Below are 24,390 nucleotides of genomic sequence, written 5' to 3'. Positions count from 1 at the left end.
CAACCAGGAGTGGATTCACCACCCACTAGCATCAGAGCCTATGGGGGGGGGGAGTGTATGCCACTGGCTGTACTTCCTGAATGGTTAGTGCCCCACTTTTGTCAAACGCTTTGAATTGCAGCTGAAAGTCCTGACTTTGCTCCCATCTGGGTGTATTCCTTTCAACTTCAATGTGGTGGTATACAGAGGCCAACTGCCAAAACAGTTATCCTTGTTCCAATATTTCTGGCCCTGACTGTACATGCTGCCACCAGCTGGGGGGGACGACAATCTATTTACTTAGGATTAATGCAGCGACATTTAACCTCTTTCAGCCTGAGGGCCAAATACCAGTTTGGAGACGGTCTCAGGGCTGTATTCTAGTGGTGGGCGGGGTCAAAGAAAAAGGGGCAGGACAAAAAATACCAGCACACTTTAGCTTAAAGCTCTTACTGCCAGAAAGGAAGCCTTAGGAGAGACATTCCAACCTTTTAGAATGGGGGTAGGGAAACGACACAATAGCCAGGAAGCCACCAAACAATCAGTAGTTGGGGGAAAGGCGTGGGGCCAGAAGAAGGGGCGCGGCCATCTAGGAGAAGGTCAGGGCCTGATTTGCTCCTTGTACCCCTGGCTTAATGGGATGGTGCTGATTGGCTTTGTTTCTGAACTGCTGGTTCTTGGTTCTTTCTTTACTATTTTTATGGTTTGTGTTGTGTACATCACGTGACTGTAGCTCTGAAACAGACAGACATATAAACCAGAAACTGGATCGTGCTTTAGTTTTAAGATGCTCCGGGGCTCTATTTTATCTACTCCAAGTCAACATGACTACCCTTCTGCATATTAAAATCTCTATATTCCATTCCTTCCTTCCTATCACCATGTCTATACAGGTCTTCCTTCACCTGTCCTGAAGATCTTATAGCAGATTTTACCTCTCCTGCTCATTTTACCTCTACTGCATCTTAAGACCGACATCCACTATTTCCAATTACATGATGGACCCGCTATCCAAAGAGAATGAGGCGGAAAGCCCCAGATTTTATCACCTGGATCTTTACGATTCATATGAAGATTCTGATATCTTTTCAGAAGAACCCTTTCGAAGGCGAGATCTGGCTGTCGGTGAAAACAGGAAGCCCCAGAGCACGGAAAACCCAACCACCTCTAGTGTAGATTCTCAGGATCAACACGCAGATGATGCAAGAGCAGACAATGAAAAGGATAGCAATACCAGAAACGTTGTCACTGGTTACAACACAGAAAACAAACAGCCCTTCAAAGACACAGATACATACTGTATTACGTGCTGCGTTCCAATCAGAGCCCTTGACAAGAGGTGTAGCAGACACGAAGAGCATGAAGTTATTCCTCTGGCCAGTGTGGTTGAAATGGCAAAAGTAAGAACAATGGAAGGCAACCCAGTCGGGAAGCGGGAAATCCCTCTTTATCAGTAAGCCCGTATACTAAGGCTGTTATTTATTTATTGATTGATTGATAGGACGAGTTTCAGAAAAACATATGTAAACTGGAAGATCAGATCACTCACCTGGAGAGTTTTTCTAGCCACTTGGAGGAAATTTTTATCACTGTAGAGGTAAGACATGTCCAACAACTAACTAATGGAACAATCCTAAGCAGAGTGGAAGGGGAGATTTGCCAGGTACCCACCATAGAACCACAACAGATCATCCAAAATTCACTGCTCCTACATGAGATCACTAGGGAGTCCGTCAGCACTCTAAAGTGCTGTCAGAGTCCAAAACTTGGTGCTGTCTCTGAGTCAAATCTGCAGTCTGTCCTCTTGATTCCTCCTTACACAGAGACACCTAGATCATATTATCCATAACTGGGAGGAAAGGAAAATCTGCCCCCTTCTCTGATTGGTTTCTCCTATTCAGAACATTCCCAAGATGATCCTGTATCAGGAAGCAATTGGTTAACTACTTAGTTCCCATGGCGTTATATCGCCTGTGGTTTACCTAACAAAGGATGTGTCCTGCTGGACCTAGTCCCGCTTAACTTCAGCAAGGCGGCTGCACCAGGTGCCATCAGACTATGTCCTGTTAACCCTCTCTTGTCCAACCCCTCAAGCTCACAACACTGTTTAACTGTAGGCCTCACCTAACAAGGCCACTATGATATTGCTCAGTAGCCTACACATCCTTGTAGCAGTTGTCTGGGGTATAGTCAGAAACTAGAACCAGAGGAAGCTGAGGAACAAATAAAGTGAACTTGGTCAGAAGCTAACTTCTTTAAGTTTTGGCTCATACACTACATTTTTCTACAGAGCAGTGGTGAGCAACTGCATTTGGTCTTGGAGCCAGATTGTCTGCCTGGACAAAGCCAGTGGACCAGATGGCATCATGGAGGCAGGCCCCCTCCCCGAAGCCCCTTCCCCTCCCATGTCATCAACTGGCCCTTTCCCCACCCACTTTGTCTTCTCTGTGGGGAAAGGGACTTGGCCAGCATTTGCAGGATCCAGCTGAATCAGGCGGCTTCTTCCCACACTGCTCACATCCCAGTTGGGGTGCAACCAGTGTGGGAGGGACTTTTTGCAGGACTGGCTCCTGCAAGCGACTGCTGAGTCAGGCACGGTGCCTCCCCCCAGGGAAATCCCTATGTTATCTCCAATCTCTGATCGGAGATAACAAAGGGGTTCCTCTCCCTTGCCTCCTCCCCTGGGTAGCTCCCAGGGCAGGAGATGGTGCTTGGGGAGGGGCTCACAGAGGGTGCCTAACCCTCTGCAGCCAGGATTGGGAACCTCCCATAGGGAAACCGGCCCTAACTTTAGGCCTGCATGGAAGATCACCTTGCTGTTACCAGCAATTTCCAATATCTGGGCTAGAGGCAGGTCACACTCACCAAAGTATAATTCCCAGGATTTTTTAGGAGAAGCCATCATGATTCAATAGATTTCAAAGCAATATAAGTTTGTAGCATAGATACACCACAACCGATCTCTCCATGGATCTTCCTTGAATGTTGGTGATGCGAACTCGGTGCAAGTTCAATCACATCCAAAATGCTTTCCAGGAGGATTTTGCCAGGAAGGAGCAGAACTTTGAGAGACATTACAACGACATGATGCAGACGCTTGAGCAAAGGTACGAAGAAAACACGCAGGCTTTGGGGGAGGAAAAGAAGGAGAAGCTGGAAGCCCTATATGAGCAATTGGTCAACTGTGGAGAAAACTTGGACACCTGTAAAGAGCTGACAGAAACAATTGAGGATCTCGGTCAGTGTGAAAATAAAGTGGATGCGTTAAAGGTAAGGAAATGTATGCAGTTCAAATAACCAGTGACTGAATGCATCTTTAGTCTTCAACCTCAAAGCCATTTTTAGGCTCTGCTGATCAGTGCAAATGAGGCCCAGAAAATAGTCTGAAGGTAATTTAGATTGGATTTATTATTTTTATCTCACTTTCTGTCCTAAGGACCCACAAAGTGGTTTGCAAAATTAAAAGAACAATAAAAGCGGCTATTCTGCTATAAATAGAATCAGATCCATTGTGAGATGAGTGTTCTGTTGAACTTTGGATAAAGGAAACAATTGGGGTCAGTTCTCTAAAACACAGTGGCTTCAGAAGCTAGTGCCAGAAAGGCAATTGCAGAGTAAATTAATACAGTGGCTGTGTTAGCACATAACGCGAAACCATAATTTAGCATGTGTGGAAAAGAACCCACGCAAAGCACTCCACATGACCGGGAGGAAGAATACATCAGAATTCAGTTTCGCTTTAGCTGATTTCTGGATTGTTGTTACATACACAACAGGAATTGTGATATACAATAAACTCGAGTTTGTTAAACAAACCAGCTAAACAATCTAGCCATTGTAGTTTTCTTGTGTAGCAACTGACTAGCGTTTAATTTAAACTATGATTCTTAGTTCACACATAACAAGAAGCCAGGAATCTGCTAAACCAAAATGGAATCCTGGTTTGTTCCACTTTCTGGCTGTGTGGGAGGAAGAGCGGGGAGTGCGCAAGCCTGAAGCTTTGCTCAGGCTCCTTTTCACTCATGCACATAGTGCTAAACCATGATTGGTCGTTACTTGCGAACTCTCCCAGTGTATGATGGGTGAACCCAACTCAACTCAAATTCAGCAAGATTCTTGGAGGAGAAGGCTATCAGCAGCTACTAGTCCTGATGACTCTATGCTACCTCCAGGATCAGAGGCAGTATGCCTATGTACACCAGTTGCTGGGGAACATGGGTGGGAGGGTGCTGCTGTTGCACTCATGTCCTGCTTGTGGGTTTCCCGTGGGCAGCTGGTTGGCCATGGTGTGAACAGAATGCTGGACTAGATGGACCCTTGGTCTGGTCCAGCAGGGCACTTCTTATGTTCTTAACATTTACTATTTCAGTCTTCCTCAACCTTGTGCCCCCAGATGCTTTTGGACTGCAACTCCCATCATTCCCAGCCAGCATGGCCATTGGAGGGCACCAGGTTGGGAAAGACTAACTCTATTTGGAGAGGCTGTTATGGATGGGAAACTAGTGAACTCTAGTAGACACGCTGTGACAATATATTTTAAAAGGTGCCCCCCACACACACACACACTTTATCTTTAAAAGAAAAAGTACCTCTGTTTCAAAGATGCTGATAGCAAGTAGTTCTGACTCGAAGGTGCTTCAAAAGTAAACCTTTGGGGGTTGTAGAATTGACGTCTGTCTCCAATTTGAATTCAGAATGATAAGTCCATCTGCTTTGAGATTGAATAAGCTGCTTACAAAGATGCAACAGACTACGAGTGACAAGGGTAAAGTGCAGAACAGTGAATCACGCAGAGATAAAGCGAGTAGATCCCTCTATGCCTGGGCAACTTTGGATCCACAGGAGCCCATGGCATGCTTGCAGCCCTCTCAAGCCATGCTCACATGCTCCCCCAGCAAGCAGTTTGGGAATTACTGCACAAGCATGTTAGGGCACAATCCTATGGCTGCTAGACAGCAGCTAGACGGCCATAGGATTGTTCGGTTTCCAAGAACCGAACTCGGAGCCCATGCTCTGAGTTCGCTTCCTGGAAAAAACCCTCCCCACCCCCTCCGCCTCATACGCAGCCTGGATCGAAGGGGGCATTCTTGGGGGTGGAGAGGGGCAGGGAGTGGGGAAGTGCCAGTACGATGCTTCCTATGCATTGTCCGGCCTCCCCCGCTCCGAATTCCTGAAGCTAGACAGCCGAAATTGGCCATCGAGCTGCCAATGCAGGATGGCTGGAGCACAGAGGAGAAGATCCCCTACTTGCATCGCCTGCCCTGCAATGGATAGGCGGTTGCCTCCAGGTTGCTCCCTTAAGACACAGTCCTCTGCATGTTTAAACAGAAAAAAATGTTCTACAGCTCCCAGCATGCCCCCGCCAGCATGCTGAGAGTTACAGGACTTTTTTCTGTCTACACGTACATAGGATTGCACCATAACTAGTTTGCTATTTACAGTCTACTGTCCACAGGACAGTATCCAACAGGGGCGCAGCTCCCAATATAAATTATGTAGCGCTTGTGTAAACTACTTCTAGCGCACTGCCAGTTTCCCTGAGAATGCAGCGTACCAGCTAATGCTATTGGTGTTGTGCTGGAGGTCGGTAAGCGAACGTAACTTACGTCAGCAGTTGCACCCCGTTGGATGCTGCCCATGGGCGTACACAATAAAAGAATATAAAAATACATATTGAAAAATATAGAATGTAGAAATTTAAGAGCAGAATCATGAAACAATACAAGAGGGTCTGCTCCAGATGGCTACGTTAAAAAATTTAGCAACTTGCTCTGTAACTGAGATTTTAGAACCCTCAAGTAAAATAATTTGCAAGGACTCTAAAGATTGTCCAGGAAAAGATTACGTAATTGGGTAAATCAAAGTTTCTCTAGCCCCTTGATAAAAACTACAATTGAAGAAGACATGCAGAACAGACTCCACCTCTTCATTACTGCAGGGGCAACATTTGTTATTAACTGGAATTTTATTATGTCTACCATCCAGAGACGTTTAGAAGGTAGAACACTGCACCAAGCTAGAGAAAATGTTCTCCTATATTTGGGGATAGGTAACCAGTTTAAATAGGACACCCCATCTGACTAAACATTACACCAGGGCCCTCCTGTGGCCCTCCAGATGTTGTTGAACTACAACTCCCATCACCTCAGGCCATTGGTCATGCAGGCTGAAGCTGAAGGAGTTGGAGTCCCAACATTTTCCCCAGCCCTGCATACTTATGTATGCAACACTACCCTAATGCAAAAGTGCAGCCACTTTGGAAGGAGGGAATTTACAGCGGAAAAGCAGCAGAGGGGAGGGGTAGGGTGCTGACCCCTTTCCCCATTCCAAATCACTTCCAAGTGGCTTTTATCTCTTGCAGTGGCCACCTCATTTTGAACCTCATGGAGAGAAAAGGCACAGCGGGGGGCAGGGGGGAGACGATTTGAAGTGGGGGAAGAGTTAAGTACCCCTTCTCCCCGGCTGCCACTTCTCCGCTCTAAATGTATTTCTTTTTCGAAAAATGTACATACTGCCATTCTCATCAAAGACAACGCATGGCAGCTATCAATACACAGATTTAGACTGCAATCCTGTGTATGGTTACCTGGGAGAATGCTTCCTTGGGCCTAGCAGGACTTACCGTTGAGTAAACAGGCATAGAATTGCATTGGAAAACTAAATAACCACAACTTTAAAAAATACATTGAATTCCCTCATCCCAAAGCAGCTTTTCTTTTCTTTAAAAAGTCACTGGGGCACTGACATTTGCATCATGCTCCCATCATTGAAAATACTCTCTTCCTCTTTTTTCGACAGACTGCAGTAGCGACAATTCACAGGTAAGACAGAACACTTAATTGCATAGTCAAGACTAATGTGTTAAATATCTTTATTATATTGGGTTCCCATCTCTATCCTGTGTATCCTGTTCCCATCTCTAATATATATTTATTATATTCTAATCTCACCCTTTCCCCGAAAGACTTCGGGGTGGCTGATGTGGTTCTCCCGCCTCACAACAACCCATTGAGGTAGGCCAGTCTGAGAGAGGTAGTGGCTGGGCCAGTCATTAAGTGTGGTTCATGTCTGAGTAGGGATTTGAATCTGGGTCTGCACAATCCTATCCCAACACTCTAGTGCTACATCACATTTACTCATGTTTACCAGTGGAGCGGGGGGCGGGGTTGGGAATGTCTGGCTGATATTAAGCATAGAGTCAGCCAGTAGAAAGGCCAGAATGAGTCAACCTGACTACAGTGGCAGATTTTAGGGTACCATAAAAGGCAGTAAATGGTAAATTATCATCCCCTCATTATCACATGGTTGCTGCTTCAGGCATTGGGCCTGTTTGCACGTCACGCTAAGCCACTATGGGTTAATTAACCCCCTGGGCTTAGCAACAAGTATGGGTGGTCATTTTGAATATTCAAGCTGCGACTGTGGCTTGGCGCATTTTGCGACGCTGGTGAGAGTGGGTTGTTGGCATGGCTAACAAACCACCCAGAACCCGTGGGCAGTTTTAGGGTTGTGGGTGGTTTGTTAAACACGCCAACAACCCACCCTTGCCAAGTTCACACAACCTCACAAACCACGGCCAGAGCCTGAATAAGCAACCTTGTCATGGCTTAAGTAAGCCACAACAGGCCATGGCAATTGTGCGAACCCAGTCGTGTTTAATCTGTGGTTTTAATTTTGTTACATTGTAATAGTGTTTCTTTTGTAGGTTGCGCTGGCTGTTCAGTGAACAGAAGAGTGGATTAGAATAATGAAATATATAAACAATGATGAGGGGATGGAATACAGTAGACAGCACAAACATTGACATATGGCCAAGCTCTATGAGTTGCTGACTAATGTTGATTTTTGTGGTACTTACAGATTGGACAAATTCTTGAAAAAAGACGTGGATGTACACCTCTCAACACCGGCAGACTTTGAAGCCCGAGTCATAGATTTCTCTGATGTTCAAGAACTAATGGACTCTGTTAATTCTCTCCCAGGTATTTTAATTATATTTGTTCCTGGATTCAAATGCAGAATAATAAGATGAAGTGGAAGCCCATTATTTCGCTCAAGTGGGGCTTACTTCTGAGTAGACATGCTTAGGATCCCACTGTTAGAGTAGTAGAATATGCTCTGTACTTCCTAAGCAGTGGGAATAATCAAGGGCAACAGTCCAGGTGTAGAGGAGGCGTTTTTGGATTAAAGAGCACTGGAGACTTCATACTGTCATTCCCTCTATTTCTGGTGTTTAGACCACGTGTGCTGTTGCTTATATAACCAAAACAGGTTATATAATCCCAAAACAGCCCAGGGAGAACTGAGTATCCTGACTGCCTGTTGCTGGGGTGGGCGGTGGGGATGGAAAACCAGTGAGGGAAAGGAGGGCTGGAATGGAATGGTTTGTCTCAAGCAGGGAGCACTGCACACTGCAACTTTTCATTGCAGGTCCCATTTATGCTCCGCTTGCTTGTAAAAGCAGAGCATAAATGGGGTCAAACAGCATTTGCTCCTGATCCCCAGAGTGAGGCCCTGTGTCAAGGGCTCCTTGGAGGGCTCTCTCAGTCTAATCCAGTAGCCAAGTCCAGACGCAGACAAAGGGATTCTTTTCAAAGCTTTATTCTTCTTTTACAACTTACAACTCTACAGGTAGCAACTAGATCTGAGCAGCAGCATCCCTATGCCCTAAGTTGGAACAGTTGGTCCCCGTTTGAAAGGCAATTACTGGCAGACCCCTGAATATAAGGACTAGGGAGAATCCCTCCCCTTTTCCCTTGGATCCTCTGGGCGCAACTGTTCTTTGAGTGCCAACCGGGCGCTATGCCTCCTTTCCGTGCTCTCCATTTGGCGCCGCTCTCTGCGTCTGCGCCGCGCATCCAACCAGTCTGCTATCGGTGCTGGGTCACTCCCTGGACTGCTTTCTAATCTAGGAATGTGGGTGGGAGGAATCTCTGTCAGCTGCGAGCCCTGGGGAAAAGGGGCGCACTCCTCTCCCAGGAGCGACTGCTCTTCCTCCGAATCAGAACTACTCTGGGATTCTGTGGGCTCAGTGACCCTGACACCCTGCACCCCAAGGGCAGTATCCAGTTGTGACATTCAGCAAACTCAAATAGCGCTACTGGAGCTCCACCAAATCTTTCTGTTGCGCAAGTGGTTGCCCATTACGCTTGCGCAACCGGTTGTGCTCCTTGGAGCAATTTAATTGCTCCTTGAATAGCCTCTTTTAACTGCCCATGTTCCATTTTCTGTTCTAGACTAGTGAGAGGAGGAGAGCATTCATGATTGGTTTCCTTGCATTAGTTTTCCTCCTTTCCGTTTGTTTGTTGTCGTCGTTTTTAAATAGCAGAATGTTTCTATTTGGCTATACAGAAATTACAACCTCATCCCCCACCCCTTTAGCTAAAGGCACAGGAGCTGAGGCGGGGGGAATTCAATAACGCTTTGCCTGTAGAGCACACACGAGTTGGGCTACAACTGTGTTTTACTGCAAACAACAACAAATAACGCCAAATGAGTTCTAGGAAAACTCTGGGCTGCAGCTGTTCGATGATGATGGTGTCTGGATTCTCCATAAGAAGTGAGTGAACAAAGCATGAGAATTGGTGCCGGTGTGAAGGGTAGGCATCGTCAGGACAACAGTTCCCTGAGCTAGCTCCTCTTCTTCACCATTGCAACCGGCTTGTTCACCTGCACCATGGGTGCAAGCGGTTGCGTAACCAGTTGCACAAGCAGAATGCATAATGGTTGCACAAGCAGAATGCACAACCGCTTGTACAACCATGCTTGTGTAAATGTAACTTTAGTTGGATCCTTCTCTTGTGCGTAGCTCAGAACCGAGTTTCTGGTAGCGCAACGTCATTTGAGCTAACGGGATGCCACAGTTGGATACTGCTCCAAGAATTGCTGTTAGTGCTGGCTCTGGGTTTTCGAGAGCTTTTGGCTGAGACTCCCGCAAAGGACCCATGACTGAGAAGACACCCCCAGTGAGTCTGTCTTCTCACTGCCATTGTCGCCAGCTGCTGTTCCTCCTCTTGCTCACCATTGCTACCACCTCCTTGCTTGAAAGGGAGCAAGCGGCAGAGGTATCTACTGCTCCCCCTTCTCACTGCAAGTACAAGAGGCATGTGAACAAGCCAGTTGCAGTGGTGAAGGAAGAGGAAACAGGAAATGTTTAATCATTGGGAAGGACCTTGCAGGATGGGATTTACTTACAGAAGGTCTGTGGCCATGCAGAAGGGCATTGTTGGATAATATGACACAATATGAAATGCTGTGTGGAATCTGCATTCTAATGTTAAGCACCCTGGCTTGTTAAGCACCCTGAACAACCCAACAGCAAACCATGGCTTCTCAAGGTGGCTTGTTTGAAAAAAAGAAGCCATGCTGCATGGTTAACAAGCCACCCTGTGGAAAATGTGCTGGGTTTAGACAACATGCTAACCCACAGTTCAACAAACAACCCATGGTTCAACAACAACCCACACTCAACCACTGAGTATGAGTTAGTGTGTTGTGCGAACCCAGTCATAGTTGGTCCCGGTGTAGAGCAGCTTGTGATGTTAAGTGGCGTTGAACAGAAATTCCCTGACCTTTGTCATCCACCATGTAAAGTGTCTAAACAGACCCCCCCCCCTTTATTCCAGCTCTGTTGCCTCCTTGTGCACCAGTGATGAACTCCCAGGATCCCAATTCGGCTACTGGCACATCTGTGAGAGTGTGCTGGAGCTTCTTTTCAGACGATATCGTCGAAAGCTACCAGCTGAACTACAAACGAGTCAGCAATGATACATCAAAAGAGGAGCAAGCTGGTGAGTAGATGGAAAACCTAATGAGATTTTGAGAGGCTGCATATAGGGAGAAAAGTGTATTTAAAGAGCAGTGGCAAAATGCTTTGCCTTTGCGTGCGTTCGGACATTGCGTGGATCTATGATGACTGCAGCCACCTGAACGGGGTTGCCGCTGTCTAACCTGGAAAATGGTGGACAGTGTGCTACATGAGTGTGGCAAAATGAGTATATAACCTCTGGGGCTTGTTGCAGCCAAGTATAACGATGGCTACCTGGTAACAATGTTTTATTTTAATGATTATATACTGAACTGGAAAGCAGGCCACCAGTGCAGTGGTCATTACACTCCTTGTTATCCTACGCAGCAATGTTAGTCTTCAGCACGGTGGGGATGATAACAACAACTGTGTGCATTACCTTTTCTCAAAACAACGTATGAGTTCCTTTGAGAAGACACAGCAAAAGCCAGATCAGACGAGAATTTCTGGGGAATATTTATAATTAGTCCACCCGCCGTTCCCAGGTTCGACACAAGCTTCTCGATGGTATCTCGCTGATATTATACCGTGATCAGTGGAGACTGGTGGCTCCGAAGTCTGTGGGCCGGTGAATCCGCTCTGGGTTTCAGTCAGAACCAGTGAGAACTCTAAAGGAGCTATCCAGGGTGCTTCATCTGTCATGCAAGCACCTTACAAAGCACCTTACAAAGCATGCTGGTCTGATCCCGCATGGCTCTTCTTATGTTCTTGCCCTGCAAGGGTGGCTCTGTGTCCTTCTTTACAGAGGGCAGCCCTCTCTTTGAAGGGCTGTCTTGTCCAAGCTTGGTTCAAAGATAAAGAAGCTGGGAGAGCGGGGAACCCTTGAAGTTGCCCATCAACAGTTAGCAGCTGGGGCAGATTGAGCAAGCACACAGCTCACCTGGGCACAGTCTTCCCCACCGTGGGGAGATCTATTATCTTTCTATAGAAATTGTAGTTAGTAGAGGCTGGTGGCTCCAATTTCGGTGGGGGGTAAATCCCTTCGGGGTTTCAGCCAGAACTCTGAAGGAGCTATCCAAAGTTCTGACCCCTCTCCCCAAAACACATTCAGCACCTTGGATAGCTCCTATAGAGTTCTAGCTGGTTCTGACCGAAACCCAGAATAGATACAGAGGCCCACCAAAATCGGAGCCACCAGCCTCCACTGATTATAGTCATGATTTCTGAATTTGCGTTTCTACCTATAAATGAGCATATGCAAATGTGTGCCCCCTTTTGGCAACCTGTTTCCTCTTCCTTGGGGACATGTAAGCGTCCATTCCCTGCCTGTAACCTTTGCTTATTCAGTTCCACCACCGTCAGCCATCCAAAGGCCTCCTTCTGCTCCCTCAAACGACGACGCCTTTTCTCCCTTGCACCTGAATTTACCTCTCTGAACCCCTTTACAACAGAGGAGTTGAACCTCTTTCAGCCCAACAGCCTAATTCCATTTCGGAGCAGCTCTTGGGGCCCGCATTCCAGGGGTGGCCAGGAATTAAGGTAAAGGGGATGGGGCCAAATGCAAAAGGGAGGGGACTGAAATACAAAAAATAAAAATAAAAATGCACCATTATATTTTAGCATGAAGTTCCTACTGACAGTAGCTAAGCTTTAGGAGAGACATCTCAACCTTTTAGAATGGGAAAAGTTGCACAAATGCCAGGAAACGACCTAACAATCAATGGTCAGGAGAAAAGGATTGGGACCAGGGGAAGTTGCCATGGCCCTCTGCACAACCCTGGAGGATTGGATCTGTATCCCAAGCGGGCCAGATTTGGCCCACAAGCCATAAAGCACCCCTGCTTTATGATGCCATCTGTGAAAGTTTGAGGCCTACAGAGGCCATGGGAAAACGTTCAGGCCTAGAAGCCTGGAGTTTTCTGTTGGGGGGGGGTGTTAACCCTTACATGAGTAGTTTCATTTCCCCCACTAAGTTTCATTTTCATTTCCCCAGTTACGTTTCATTTCGTCAGGTCTGAAGCAGTACTTTCGGTTTTGAGGGAGGAGGGAATAGAAAGACAGTGAGAGAGCCAGTAAGAGTCAGAAACTCCAGAACAGTGAGAGCAGAGTCAGAAGACCAGAGCAGGAAGAAGCAGCCTAGAGGAGTCTAAGGACAGCTAGGGTAAAGGAACTTGCATTTTGCAACTTTTATTTTCTTTTAAGGCCCTTTGTATCACTCAGCTCTATACCTTTAGTTGCGATTTGCTTGCTTTAATTTACCAGTAAACTGTTGTGGTTAAAAACGGTGCCTAGAGTGACAGTCACCCCACGTCTACAGCCTAAACCCCATGTTACTGGGAAGGGGAAGTTTAAAAGAAGGAAGGTGGGACTCTTAAGGAAGCAAGAGATCTTTAAGGAGTTGCTTAGGGGGTCCAGGTCATAAGGAGAACCCTAATACCATCTTCCTTCCTTCCTTCCTTCCTTCCTTCCTTCACATTCTTCCTCAAAACCTACTTTCTCCATGAAGTCTGTGGCCAATCTCCTCATCCCAATACCCGACCGGAATTAATTACATGTCACTGTAATTACACATAACTGTAATTACACGTAACTGAAATACTTGTATATTCCTTCCCTGCTTACCCATCACTTTCCTCCTCTTCCTCTGTTGTCTCCCATGTGCCAAATCATAGGTTGTAAGCCCTCCAGGGGCCTGCCCTTTTGTACTCTGCAAAGTGCCATGTACATTAAGGGTGATATATATAACTACACGAGCCTATTTAGTAGGTATGCAATGTGTGTCGAAGGCATAAATCCCTCTGCTTAAAAACAAGAGATGACTGTTTGACCCTCGATTCAACAAAATCTTGCTGGTCATCATGAGACATGGAAAAGTAGCCACAAAATGTTTAAAAAGCCAAGCGAAACATTGTGGTGTGGTTTGTTTCGGGGTTGTTGGGTTGCTGGGTTTTTTTGCAAATGAATTTTGAATAGAGTCAAGCCTTCAAATCTTGCTGAGAAACTCCTGCCTCCAAAATATTAAATGGTGCACCTAATATTAACTACTATTTAGTTACTATTTAGGAGCATGCTTCAGAAAATGCCAGTTTAAAATACCTACCTAAATCTTGCCCTTTCCCACTGCAGAGTTTATGCTAAATGTGAAAGAAACCTACTGCACAGTTACAAACCTGGTGCCTAATGCACAGTATGAATTTTGGGTGAAAGCGCTAAACAGAAGTGGAGCCAGTTCAGCAAGTGAAAGAGCTGATTACATGACAGGTAAATGAATTCCAGACTTTGAATTATTACTTTTTAGCAGTAACCTTTTATTGACTTTGAACTATGCAAAGTATACAGGAGTGGGGCACGATTCAGCCAAAGCTAAGCACTTTAAGTTGCAAAGAGAGGCATTCAGGCTGCAGTCCTATGCACATTTACCTGGGAGTCGTCAACGCCATTGAATTCAGAGAGACGTACTATAGAGCACATATTTATTTTATTGTATTCTATTTATTTCTATACCGCCCAATAGCCGAAGCTCTCTGGGCAGTTCACAAAAATTAAAACCACAAAGTACAGCATAAAATAATATAAAATAGAAAAGCTTAAAACCGCAAAATAACAGTCCAATCAGAATAAAACCTAGCAGCAATCCAGAGATTTAAAATACATATTTAAAACACCAGAGCTAAAAGATTAGGAAGCTAAAATGCTAAAATACTGGGAGAATAAAAAGGTCTTCACCTGAAGGAGAACAATGTAGGTGCCAGGGAGCTCCTTCCACAGCCAGAGTGCCACAGCAGAAAAGGCCCTCTTCCTGGTAGCCACCCGCCTCACCTCCTTTGGCAGGGACTCATGGAGAAGGAACCCTGAAGACAATCTTAGGGTCCGGGGAGGCACATATTGGAGGAGGCGATCCTTCAGATAACCTGGCCCCAAGCTGTTTAGGGCTCTGAATGTTAATACCAGCACTTTGAATCAGGCCCGGAAATGAACTGGCAGCCAGAGCAGCTAGAAAAGTACTGGCGTAATGTGATCTCGTTGGCCAGTCTCTGTCAACAATCTTGCTGCCCTATTTTGGACTAGCTGAAGTTTCCGGACTGTTTTCAAAAGCAGCCCCACGTATAACACATTGCAGTAATCCAGACAAGAGGTTATCAGAGCATGGATAACTGTACCTAGGCTATCTCTGTCCAGATAAGAGCATAGTTGGTGTATCAGCCTCAGCTGATAAAAAGTGCCCCCTATATGCATAGAATTGTACCGTTTGTCTGCAATCATATACACATTTACCTGGGGGTAAATCCCATTGAACTCAGTGGGGCTTACTTTCTGAGTAGACATGCCTAGGATTGCAGAACTATGTTTAACTGTCTCATAGACTCATTGATATTTAAAAGTGCTTAACTTTGGCTAGATCACATGCCCTTAATTTGCAATTATTTATTGTATTCATTTATTTATTACATTTTTACACCTCCCAGTGGCTGAAGCTCTCTGGGTAGTTCACAACAATTAAAACCATAAAATACAAGTCTATAAAATACAAGACAATAAAATACAGACAACATTTTATTGTAGTTTTAAAATTGTAAAATTGTATGTAGGTAGTAGGGATGGGCAGTTTCCCTACCTTCCGGTCCGTGGGGGAATCCGCCCAGGGTGGGAGGCGATCTGTTCCTCTGCCCCGGAATCCTCCGGAGCAGCTCCACTCTGGAGCGCCGTTGCTCTGCTGATACTGTACTCCTCACTCCGGCTCCGTTGCTCTGGTGATACTGTAATGGCAGCTGCCATTACCGTTTCTCTGTGAGGAATACAGCCGCAAATGGCGTAGTGGACGCCACTTGCGGCCGTAAAGCGCTGTTTTTACCTAATTGCAGCTGTAAACAGCTGCAATTAGGTAAAAACCAGCACTTTACGGCCGCAAGTGGCATCCACTACACCATTTGCATCTGTGTTTTTCCCCGCAATAGGCTAGCCTGTCAATGGCAGCTGCCATTACAGTATCACCAGAGCAACGGAGCTGGAGTTCCGTTCCTCGGGAAATCCTCAGGAGGCAGAGGTGAGTGTGCCGTTCCGCTGCGGATTCCAAAGAATCTGGCCTCATTTGTCTGCGGCGGAATTCTCTGTCATCCCTAGTACTACCTACCTTGTAGTACAAGGCTACAACCAGGAGTGTCAAGCCATTTACAAATATTGTAAAACAGAGGTGACTAATTGGGAGTCAGTCCATGGGTCAGACCTGACCTGTGAAATGGTTCTGGCCGGCCTTCGGCCTTCAAAATCTCCTTCAAAATTCTCATCAGCCTTCAAGATCACTCTCACTATCTATTTCACTCGTAAGGAAAAGGCAATAGTTTCCAAACGTTGCATGCGAGAGAGGTAGATATTTCACATTTCAGTGGTACATCTTTCTTTGGGTTCTGTATGGAGTGCCCAGACAAGGACAATAACAACGGAGTCCTCTTGTGTGGTGAAACCTTTGGCTGCACTTTGGGCTGGGCGTGATGCAGACAGAGATCTGTATTTTCCCCCACCCTCCAGTGGGGAAATGATAGCATCTGTGAGAGCGGGGCAATTTAGAACAGGAAAATGGCATGAGGGGAAAGGGCTCTACGCAGTCTTTGCCATTCACACACAAAACTGTTGTTCTTTCCTTTTCTTTAAATGTGGGATGGTATGGTCATCCTTCCCTATATTAATGATGTATTGGCTGTGAGTGCCGTTGCTTATATAGCCAAAGTGGCATTACCCATGCGCAAGAGGGAGATATCAGCAGGCTTTCCCACACTAAAAAATTCTAAGGGGGGAAAAAAACCCTAAGGGTGCCTGATGGTAGGCACCTGGGCTGTTCCAATCAAAACTGAAGCCTCCATCAGCGGGCTTGAGGTTAAATGTGGGTTTTTTTTGGGGGGGGGGGCATCAAGCAATCTGATCATGGAGCTTCTACTTCATATCTGTTTTGTCTTATATCAATCTCTGAAGGCCCAGCTGTTGTGGGTGTGGGTGATTTGGGGCCTATCTGTTTTCAAGTTATGAATTCAATAAAAAGCAACAAAAACTCCACTTTTTTTAAAGTATGTAGCATATCTCATCACCAAATGGTTCAGAAAGCACTATATTTTCTACATTTTTAGCTCCTTTGCCACCTGTTATCAAAACTAAGGCAATCCAAAGCTGTGAACATGCCACGCTGGTGCGCTGGGAATGTGGGAACACGAATCCTGTTGACTCTTATACTGCTGAATTGTCCAAGCTGACAGATGGAGGGGACAGGGACATTATTACAGAGTGAGTTGTGTAGTACTGGATGTGTGAAATGCTTTGGTTTAGCTCGTTGTGAATGGTTTATTAATGATGTATTGGCTGTGAGTGCCATTGCTTACATAGCCAAAATGGCATTACCCATGCACAAGAGGGAGATATCAGTAGGCTTTCCCATGCCAAAAAATCTTAAGGGGGAAAAAACCCTAAGGGGAGGAAAAACTCCAAAACAGAGTGGCCAATGCTCAGTGGCCACAGAATCTTTACAGTGTTGGGGGTGGGGGTGGGAGCAATGGAAAACTGAGATGGGGGAAGTGAAGGGAGTGTTTGGAACCCTGATTAGAAGCATTACACACTGCAATATTTTGTTGAAGTTCCCACTTGTGGGTCGTATATGTCACTTGTAGGCCTTATTCCCCACCTTTATTATTTATTAATTGAATTCTATATTGTGGGGCCAGGGCATCCTTACCCTCATGGAAGCTGTTCCAGGGCTGGCCCAAGACATTTTGCTGCCTGAGGCGAAGAACAAGATGGCGCCCATTCCCATTCCATGTACAAAGGCCAACTTGACTAGCAGATGAATCTTACTTCAATACTAGGGATGGAACATCTTCCTCTGGTGGAACTGAAGGCAGCTGGCTAACTTAGGGGGCGCAGGGCAAGCCATGTAGCCCACAGCTCTCTCCTCCAACAATTTCCTGCCACCTCCCAGCATCTGCCGCCTGAAGCAAGGGGTGAGGGGTTTGTCTTTTACTTCCCCACTCTTTTAGAGGCGCCACAAGGAACACCGTTCGGTTGTTGCTCCATTGACAACAGCGATTCTCAGGAGTTCGTTCCATTTTTCTCTAGGTCCATTGTTGGGATCCCAAACTGTGAAACTCTGATTCAGCTGGAGCCAAGACACAATTACCTCGTCTCTGTGAGAGCCATCAACATGGGGGGTCCTAGCGAAAAGAGCGAACCCGTCTCCATCCTTAGCACAGGTAGTGATAACAATACTTAGCATTTGTACTTGCAAAATGTGGTATGTTGTGCTGGGGATGAGCTACAGTAAACTGTAAAGCTGTCCTCTGTAAAGCTGTCCTGAAATGTATATCATTTTTTGGTTGTTCTTTTGACACACTCAGCGTTGTTTAATACAGTCGTATTGTTCGGTGGGGTGGAATGACAGGGCTGTGGGACTGCCATCTCCCTACCCCACACCAACAATGCCTTAGTCAGGATGATGCTACATCATGAAGTAGCATCGTTCCAGACAGTGGCAGCTGCAGACTCCAGTTCCGGAGGGACTGCGATTCCATTCTGGGCTTTAGTTACAGCCAGCCAAAGTTCTATGAGTGCTATCCAAGGTGCTGAACCACTTTGAGGCCATGTTTCAGCACTCTGGATAGCACTTTTAGAGCTTTGGCTGGTGGCAACTAAAACCCAGGATGGAATCACAGCCCCTCCAGAACTGGAGTCACTAGCAGCCACTGGTTCCAGAAGCATTGTGGGAGAACATGGCATCCTGCCGGGCCACAGATTTCAGTGGCTCTGCCTCGCTTCAGGTGGCTGGAAAGTTTGTCTACCAAGAAGAGGGGAATCCTAATAGCCACCTGAGCTTTTCAAGTAAGCTCACCTCTGGAAATTTCTATCCTCCCAGAGAAAAATCACCAAAAATGTCAGCCTGCTTGCAGCCTGTGAATGAGGCCATAAAAGTGTGAGGACATTCTTCGCCAAATTCTAGTTATGTTGTTGGTTGCTTTTAATGGTTTTATTGTTGGTGATTATTTATATAGTGCTGCCAGTGTAGATGCTGCTTTATAGAGTTCATGTGTCTGCTCCAAAGAGCTTAGAGTTTAAAATTTAGCACAGGGGAAACAACAGAGGAAGGGGAGGGACATGGAGGGGAAAATGGAAGCAAAAAGTGGCTGTTTTTGTTACATGTGCTTGGGCTTAGTTGTAGTCTAATGTACAGAAGGACAGAAGAACTAGGGGGTTGCCAAGGGCTTCACAGAAAAGGTGGGTTTGGAGGATGGATCTGAAGGAAGTAAGATAGTGTTCTGTTCTGCCTCTCTTGCGCTGAGGGCTTAGCGTTGTTGGGGGATGGTGAGGCCTGAGTTACAGTGTTCTACTATGAATTGGTCTTTACCAGGGTTTGGGGTATGTCAGGTATCCCAGGCAGGCAGGAATGGGAATAAGACAGCACCACAGAGAGCTTCAAGTGCTGCTGGGGCTGGAAACCCCACAAGCTTGCCTATGTGTTGCTCCAACCACCAGCAGATTGTGACTGAGCATTAAGTAGGGGTTTGGCTTCCTTTAAGATGGTTAACCCTGCCTCCACAATGACTAAGGCCTTTTCTCTTAAGGGGGCTTGCTCTGCTTTAGCAGCCTCAGCCTGCAATGACACAGGGTGGCTGTGGTGTGCTGGTGTCTTCATGGATGGAGTCCTCAGAGTCTGAGGACGGCAAAGCAATTTCCACTGCAAGCAGGGGAGCAGGTCCTTGGGTTTTCTCTGGAGAACTGGGTCCTGAGGAGGTGGAAACCTCATGATGCCTTTCTGTAATCAAGTCGTCCCTCTGAACAGTTAACTCAGGAGCCTCTTCTTCTGAGGGCAGGGTTCCCTGAGGATGACAGTTTGGAGTCCTAGTCCATGAAAGAGAGGTGGCATCACATAGGTATTCTGGAAGGCAGTTCCAAGCATAGGAGGCAGCAAGGGAGAAAGGCTCTTGAGGGAAAATCTTTTGAGGGAGCAAGAGACCTTTGGAAGGCAAAGAGTGGTAGAACTAGAGAAGCAAACATCACAAGAAGGAACATAAGAGCGGAAGGACAGACCAAGAAGTTCTGCTGCCTGAGGTGAAAGACAAGATGGCGCCCACCCCCATTCCATATAGAGAAGCTGACCTGAGTGGCAGTAAAAGTGTTCTTCAACACTGGCGATGGAACAGCACTCTCTACAGCATGTAGAGAGCATGTACAGCAACAGGCTAGCTTGGGGGGCGCAGGGCCTGCTGTGAGACGCAAACAATTGAGCTCGGTTCTTCAATACCTCACTGACACTTTCTCCCAATTCCACCTGTTCTCTGCACTCTCAAGCAAATGCTGCAATGCAGCAGTGGCACCACTGTGCGCACCATATCGCCTGCACGATCTCTGCTGGAGCGTGCGCCCTGGCCTAGCCGCCTCTCTGCCCGCTTCACTAGTAAGGGGCCTTTCCCAGTGGCAAAGCCAGCTAGATGCTACAGCCCAGAAACAAGCAAGCATTGGTGCTACCAGGGCACCAGCTCAGGAGGACAGCAATGGCTCAGGCCACTTTGCCTAACAGTAGGGCCAGCCCTACTGCTGCAAATACTAGAACTGCACAGATGGAGCCACTGGTGTGAGCCTTTCGTGACTGATTGTTGACCAAATGAAGTGGAGGGCTAGGACTGAGGAAAAACTACCCCACAGGCCCTGACCACATTGTCAGCATGAGAGTATGCTACCAGGGAGCAGCTCCCACACTGCCAAAGCTCTGTGTGTGAGAGGAACTGGGGCCTTTGTACAGGAATCCTTTGCATTTGCAAGATATAGTGATCGCTGCCAGTTACAATATTCCATCCCCTTACAGGCACTTTCTTTACTTTGAATGAGGAAACAGCCCACCCCTCCCTGTCTGTCCTGGAAGACAGATTGACAATTACGTGCTGCAAAACAGAGAGTCCAAGAAGCGATTTGTCCTTCTGCGAAAATAGTTTTACAAGGTACAGAATCTATATGCCTATCCAGATAATGGTATTTCACCTTTGCTTCTTTAACTGGGATCTATGTCTCCTGAAAATACCTTCTTGGGAGTTTAAAATGGCCATCGCTGGCTCAGAGCTGAAGGAGTAGAAATGTTGTAGTAGCAGTTTGATATCTGATGTTTTATTGGGCAGAATCCAGTGGGGCTCTTCTACCCCTGCTGATTCTTTTCTGCCCCACCAATTCCCTTCCACAAGCAGTTGCACAAGCAGGGCCCACTGCTTACACAGGAGAGATTTAGCACTTCCTAGGGGAAGCCCCCAAACAAGTTGAAACACTTGTTTCTGGAAGGAGGCAGGTTGGTGTCCTCCACCAACCTGCCTCCTTCCAGAAATGAGTGTTTCTGATCATTTTTGGGTTGCCCCAGAAGCATTAAATTGCCCTTGTGCAAGTGGTGAGAGCTGCTTGCACAATGGAATTGGCAGGGCGGAAGAGAATCAGAGGGGCGGAAGCACCCCGTTGGATTCTGCCCACAGCTTTAATTATTTTGCACTGTTTTTTAATTATATTTTTGTATACGAACTTGAGCACACTCCGGGAGAGAGCAGAGGACAGGAAGGCCTGGCGTGCTATGGTCCATGGGGTCACAAAGAGTCGGACACGACTGAACGGCTGAACAACAACAATACTACCCTGGCATCTATAGATGAATAGTGGTATAAATATATTCTTAATAAATAGTAGTAGTAATTGTAGTACTTGTTAATGAGAACAACAATAGTTCATATACGATTATACACTTTTTTTTAATCACGATCATTGTTGTTTTTATTATCATTTTCACACTTTCGTGGCAAGCCAGTCATAATGTAACTGCTCGTCTTCTAATTAATTCTGTGTTCAAGAACAGCAACTCTATGAAGGCAAATATAGTGCAGAAAGGCCTCGCTTCAAAAAATATTCTCAGCAAATACATAAATGAACTGGATTTAAGCATCATGTTTGAAACTGTCCTAACAGATTAAGAATTCCCAGTTCATCCATAGGGACTATTTGAAAGGGTAGGGAAAAATCCATCCTTTGACTACATTCAGTGTATGGGTTTGATGGCTGAAGGCACATTATTAAGTGAAATTAACCAAGTACCAGTAGACACCATTACAGACTTGCTGAGATCCTTCCTTTGCATTGATGGGTATATCATTCAAATCAAAATACAGATTCCTCACTTAGGAACTGCTTTTCTAATCACTACTAGGTCCCATTGAAGAGACATTAATTCTGAAGAATTAATTGGTGTGATGAAAACATCAACTTGGTGTGTGGCTGCTGTGAAAAGAGCAAATTCCATGCTAGAGATCATTAGGGAAGGAATAAAAAATAGAACGCTTTTATGCAAACCTACAATGCGGCCACACTTTGGAATACTATGTACAGTTCTAGTCGCCACACCTACAAAGGATATTGTATTGCTGGAGAACCTGCAGAAATGGTTTTTTGTTTGTTTGCTTTTGTTGGGTGGGGTGGGGTAAGGAGTTGGCTTTTTAACAGGGCAGTTACACTGAGGGGAAATTGTGTTGGAATTTCCTCAGCCACCTGCCAAGCGGATCTAACTTGCTTTTTTGTATATCATCCTTGAATTTATGTATTATTCATACTGCGCCTTTTATGACAGTTGCCTCTTTCATTGATTCCTGTTAGGTTCTGTAAAACGTAAGCCCCCCCAATCCCCGCCACCTCTAATTTTAATGACACTTGTGCACACTTTGCTTAACTTTGCATTTCAACCTCAATTCCCCCTTCATGGCCTTCAGAGTGTGTGAAATGCAAAAAAGAAAAAAGGTGAGCATCATCAGACCCCATCAGAACTCCATGCTCTTAATCTTGCAGCTGTGGGGGTTTAAAATTTGCATAATTACACAACTGCTAGGAGCGATCTGTCATTTTACGGATGTCACCGGATTCTAGAGGAGGTGGGTGGGTGTTTCCTTTCCTTCCTACTTAATTCTAAAAGTTGCCGCGATCGCTATAGCAACACTAGCTGACACATGCAGATATGCCAAAAGCATCTCCTCCTTACAGCACACAGCTGACGGTTCAGGGTAATGCTCAGAGAGAGTTAATGAACCAGTTCGCCCTAAAAGTGCTGTTCCCGCAACGTAGTAGCCTAGGCTGCCCTAGTTTAACCCTGGGATGGCCAGCTTCTGAGATGTTGCGAGTTCTGCCATCTTGATTTCTGTGTCACTGGGCAGATCAGTGGTGAGGGACTTAAATATTCCCTAGAAAATATAAATGGTCTATAAACAGGAGAGTAGTCATGGTCATGTCGAATCAGATCTATGGCCCCTCTATGTGTCCAACAGTCTTGTCCTAGATGTTAGCTAACGCCAGATATTCAGGATAATGAGGGGGTATATGCAGAAGATGGACTCAGTACATCTCTCCAAGTCCATCAATGAAGACAGCTGAATCCATCAATGCTTTTGCCCAGAATTGACACAGACAGATTTCCTTTGGCCAGATCCATTGCAATCCTGGGACACCCAATACCATTCCGAGGAAAACATTACTGGGAGGTGGACGTCGACGAAAACACTGAATACTGTGTCGGCGTGGCGTTTGAAAATGTGTCAAGAGACAGCTACTTGGGTACAAGCCACTCCTCCTGGTGTATGCGACACACAGTCATCTCTTCCAGGTACAAACCCGCTCTGACTCCTTTCAGTGTGATTGCTTGTCTGAGGGCTTTTAATTTCAAGGGCCTTTCTCTCACGCAGACATGCCTATGAGTTTCTGAACAACGGGATGACACCAGACATCAGGATTACCGTCTCTCCCCGGAGAATTGGCCTTCTGCTGGACTACGACAGAGGGACACTGTCGTTTTTCAACACTGATATCATGCAACATCTGTACACGTTCCGCAGTTGCTTCCAGGATTTTGTGTGCCCCTGTTTTGCTCTAGAAGAACCTGGCAGGCTCAGGATTCGAAATGGTATCATGATGCCCACAAGTGCCATTTTGTGATTAAAGCAGGCCGCTCTTCAGCAGAACCGACTTACACATAACTCTAGTAAACCTTTAGCTGACTATCACAACCGTGCCCGCTCTTTTCAACACAAGCTGCTTTATTAGTTTAATTTACACACACACACACACATACACACACACACACACACACCACCTTTCTTTATAAAATAACTCAAATAGGCTTACAAACAAAAGTTAAGATGAAGCTAAAGTGATATTTGTGATCTGATGCTACAGCATAGAAAACGATGCAGCAGGAGAGACACAGAAAAAGAAATAATAACTGGCAATGCAATGGCAAATAACAGACATCCAAACCTACTGCAGCCACTACCCAAAGGCCTTCCAGAAAAGCTAGGCTCTTACCTGGCACTTGTTTGCATGCAGGGATGGAATAAGGAAGGTGCAGCATGGGCACTTTCTTTTTTTCTCCATTATTGCTGTTAAAAGTATTTTTTAAATCAAGTTTTATTTGTGATTGTAAGCCACCTTGAGTGCCATTTTTCTTGGTAGAAAGGTGGGGTACAGATCAAATAAATAAGTGATGGGGATTTCAAGATTGTATCCAATGTTAGACTAGCTTAAGCCCTATTCAATTCAATGGGTCTACTCCAAGTAGCACTAACATTGGATACAAACCTTAGTCAGGAAACTGGGGAAAGGGTTAGTCACTAGAGTCCCAG

At 45.9% G+C, this 24,390-nt stretch overlaps 1 protein-coding gene across 1 annotated transcript; it reads left to right on the top strand.

Annotated features, from left to right (window-relative positions):
• Window positions 1–977: 977 nt before the first annotated feature.
• FSD2 (fibronectin type III and SPRY domain containing 2) lies at window positions 978–23,771 on the top strand. Its single transcript, XM_084816430.1, has 12 exons — window positions 978–1,379; window positions 1,481–1,576; window positions 3,016–3,249; window positions 6,778–6,800; window positions 7,840–7,961; window positions 10,605–10,769; window positions 13,853–13,987; window positions 16,846–16,999; window positions 17,825–17,958; window positions 20,565–20,697; window positions 23,199–23,375; window positions 23,455–23,771. Exons 1-12 carry the CDS (start codon window positions 978–980, stop codon window positions 23,702–23,704), a joined length of 2,025 nt encoding a protein of 674 aa, XP_084672556.1. The 3' UTR covers window positions 23,705–23,771.
• Window positions 23,772–24,390: the final 619 nt, after the last annotated feature.

This window comes from Heloderma suspectum, chromosome 11 (genome assembly GCF_057233095.1).
Source record: "Heloderma suspectum isolate Gila_16-S chromosome 11, 16-S_ref, whole genome shotgun sequence".
In the NCBI taxonomy this organism is placed as follows: Eukaryota; Metazoa; Chordata; class Lepidosauria; order Squamata; family Helodermatidae; genus Heloderma; species Heloderma suspectum.
This window is presented reverse-complemented; position numbering and strand designations above follow the sequence as displayed.

Coding starts and splice junctions, on each gene's coding strand:
- FSD2 (XM_084816430.1), top strand. CDS start 978: ATGGACCCGCTATCCAAAGAGAATGAGGCGGAAAGCCCCAGATTTTAT. Junction 10,770..13,852: donor ATCAAAAGAGGAGCAAGCTG/GTGAGTAGATGG, acceptor TTCCCACTGCAG/AGTTTATGCTAAATGTGAAA. Junction 20,698..23,198: donor TGCGAAAATAGTTTTACAAG/GTACAGAATCTA, acceptor TCCTTTGGCCAG/ATCCATTGCAATCCTGGGAC.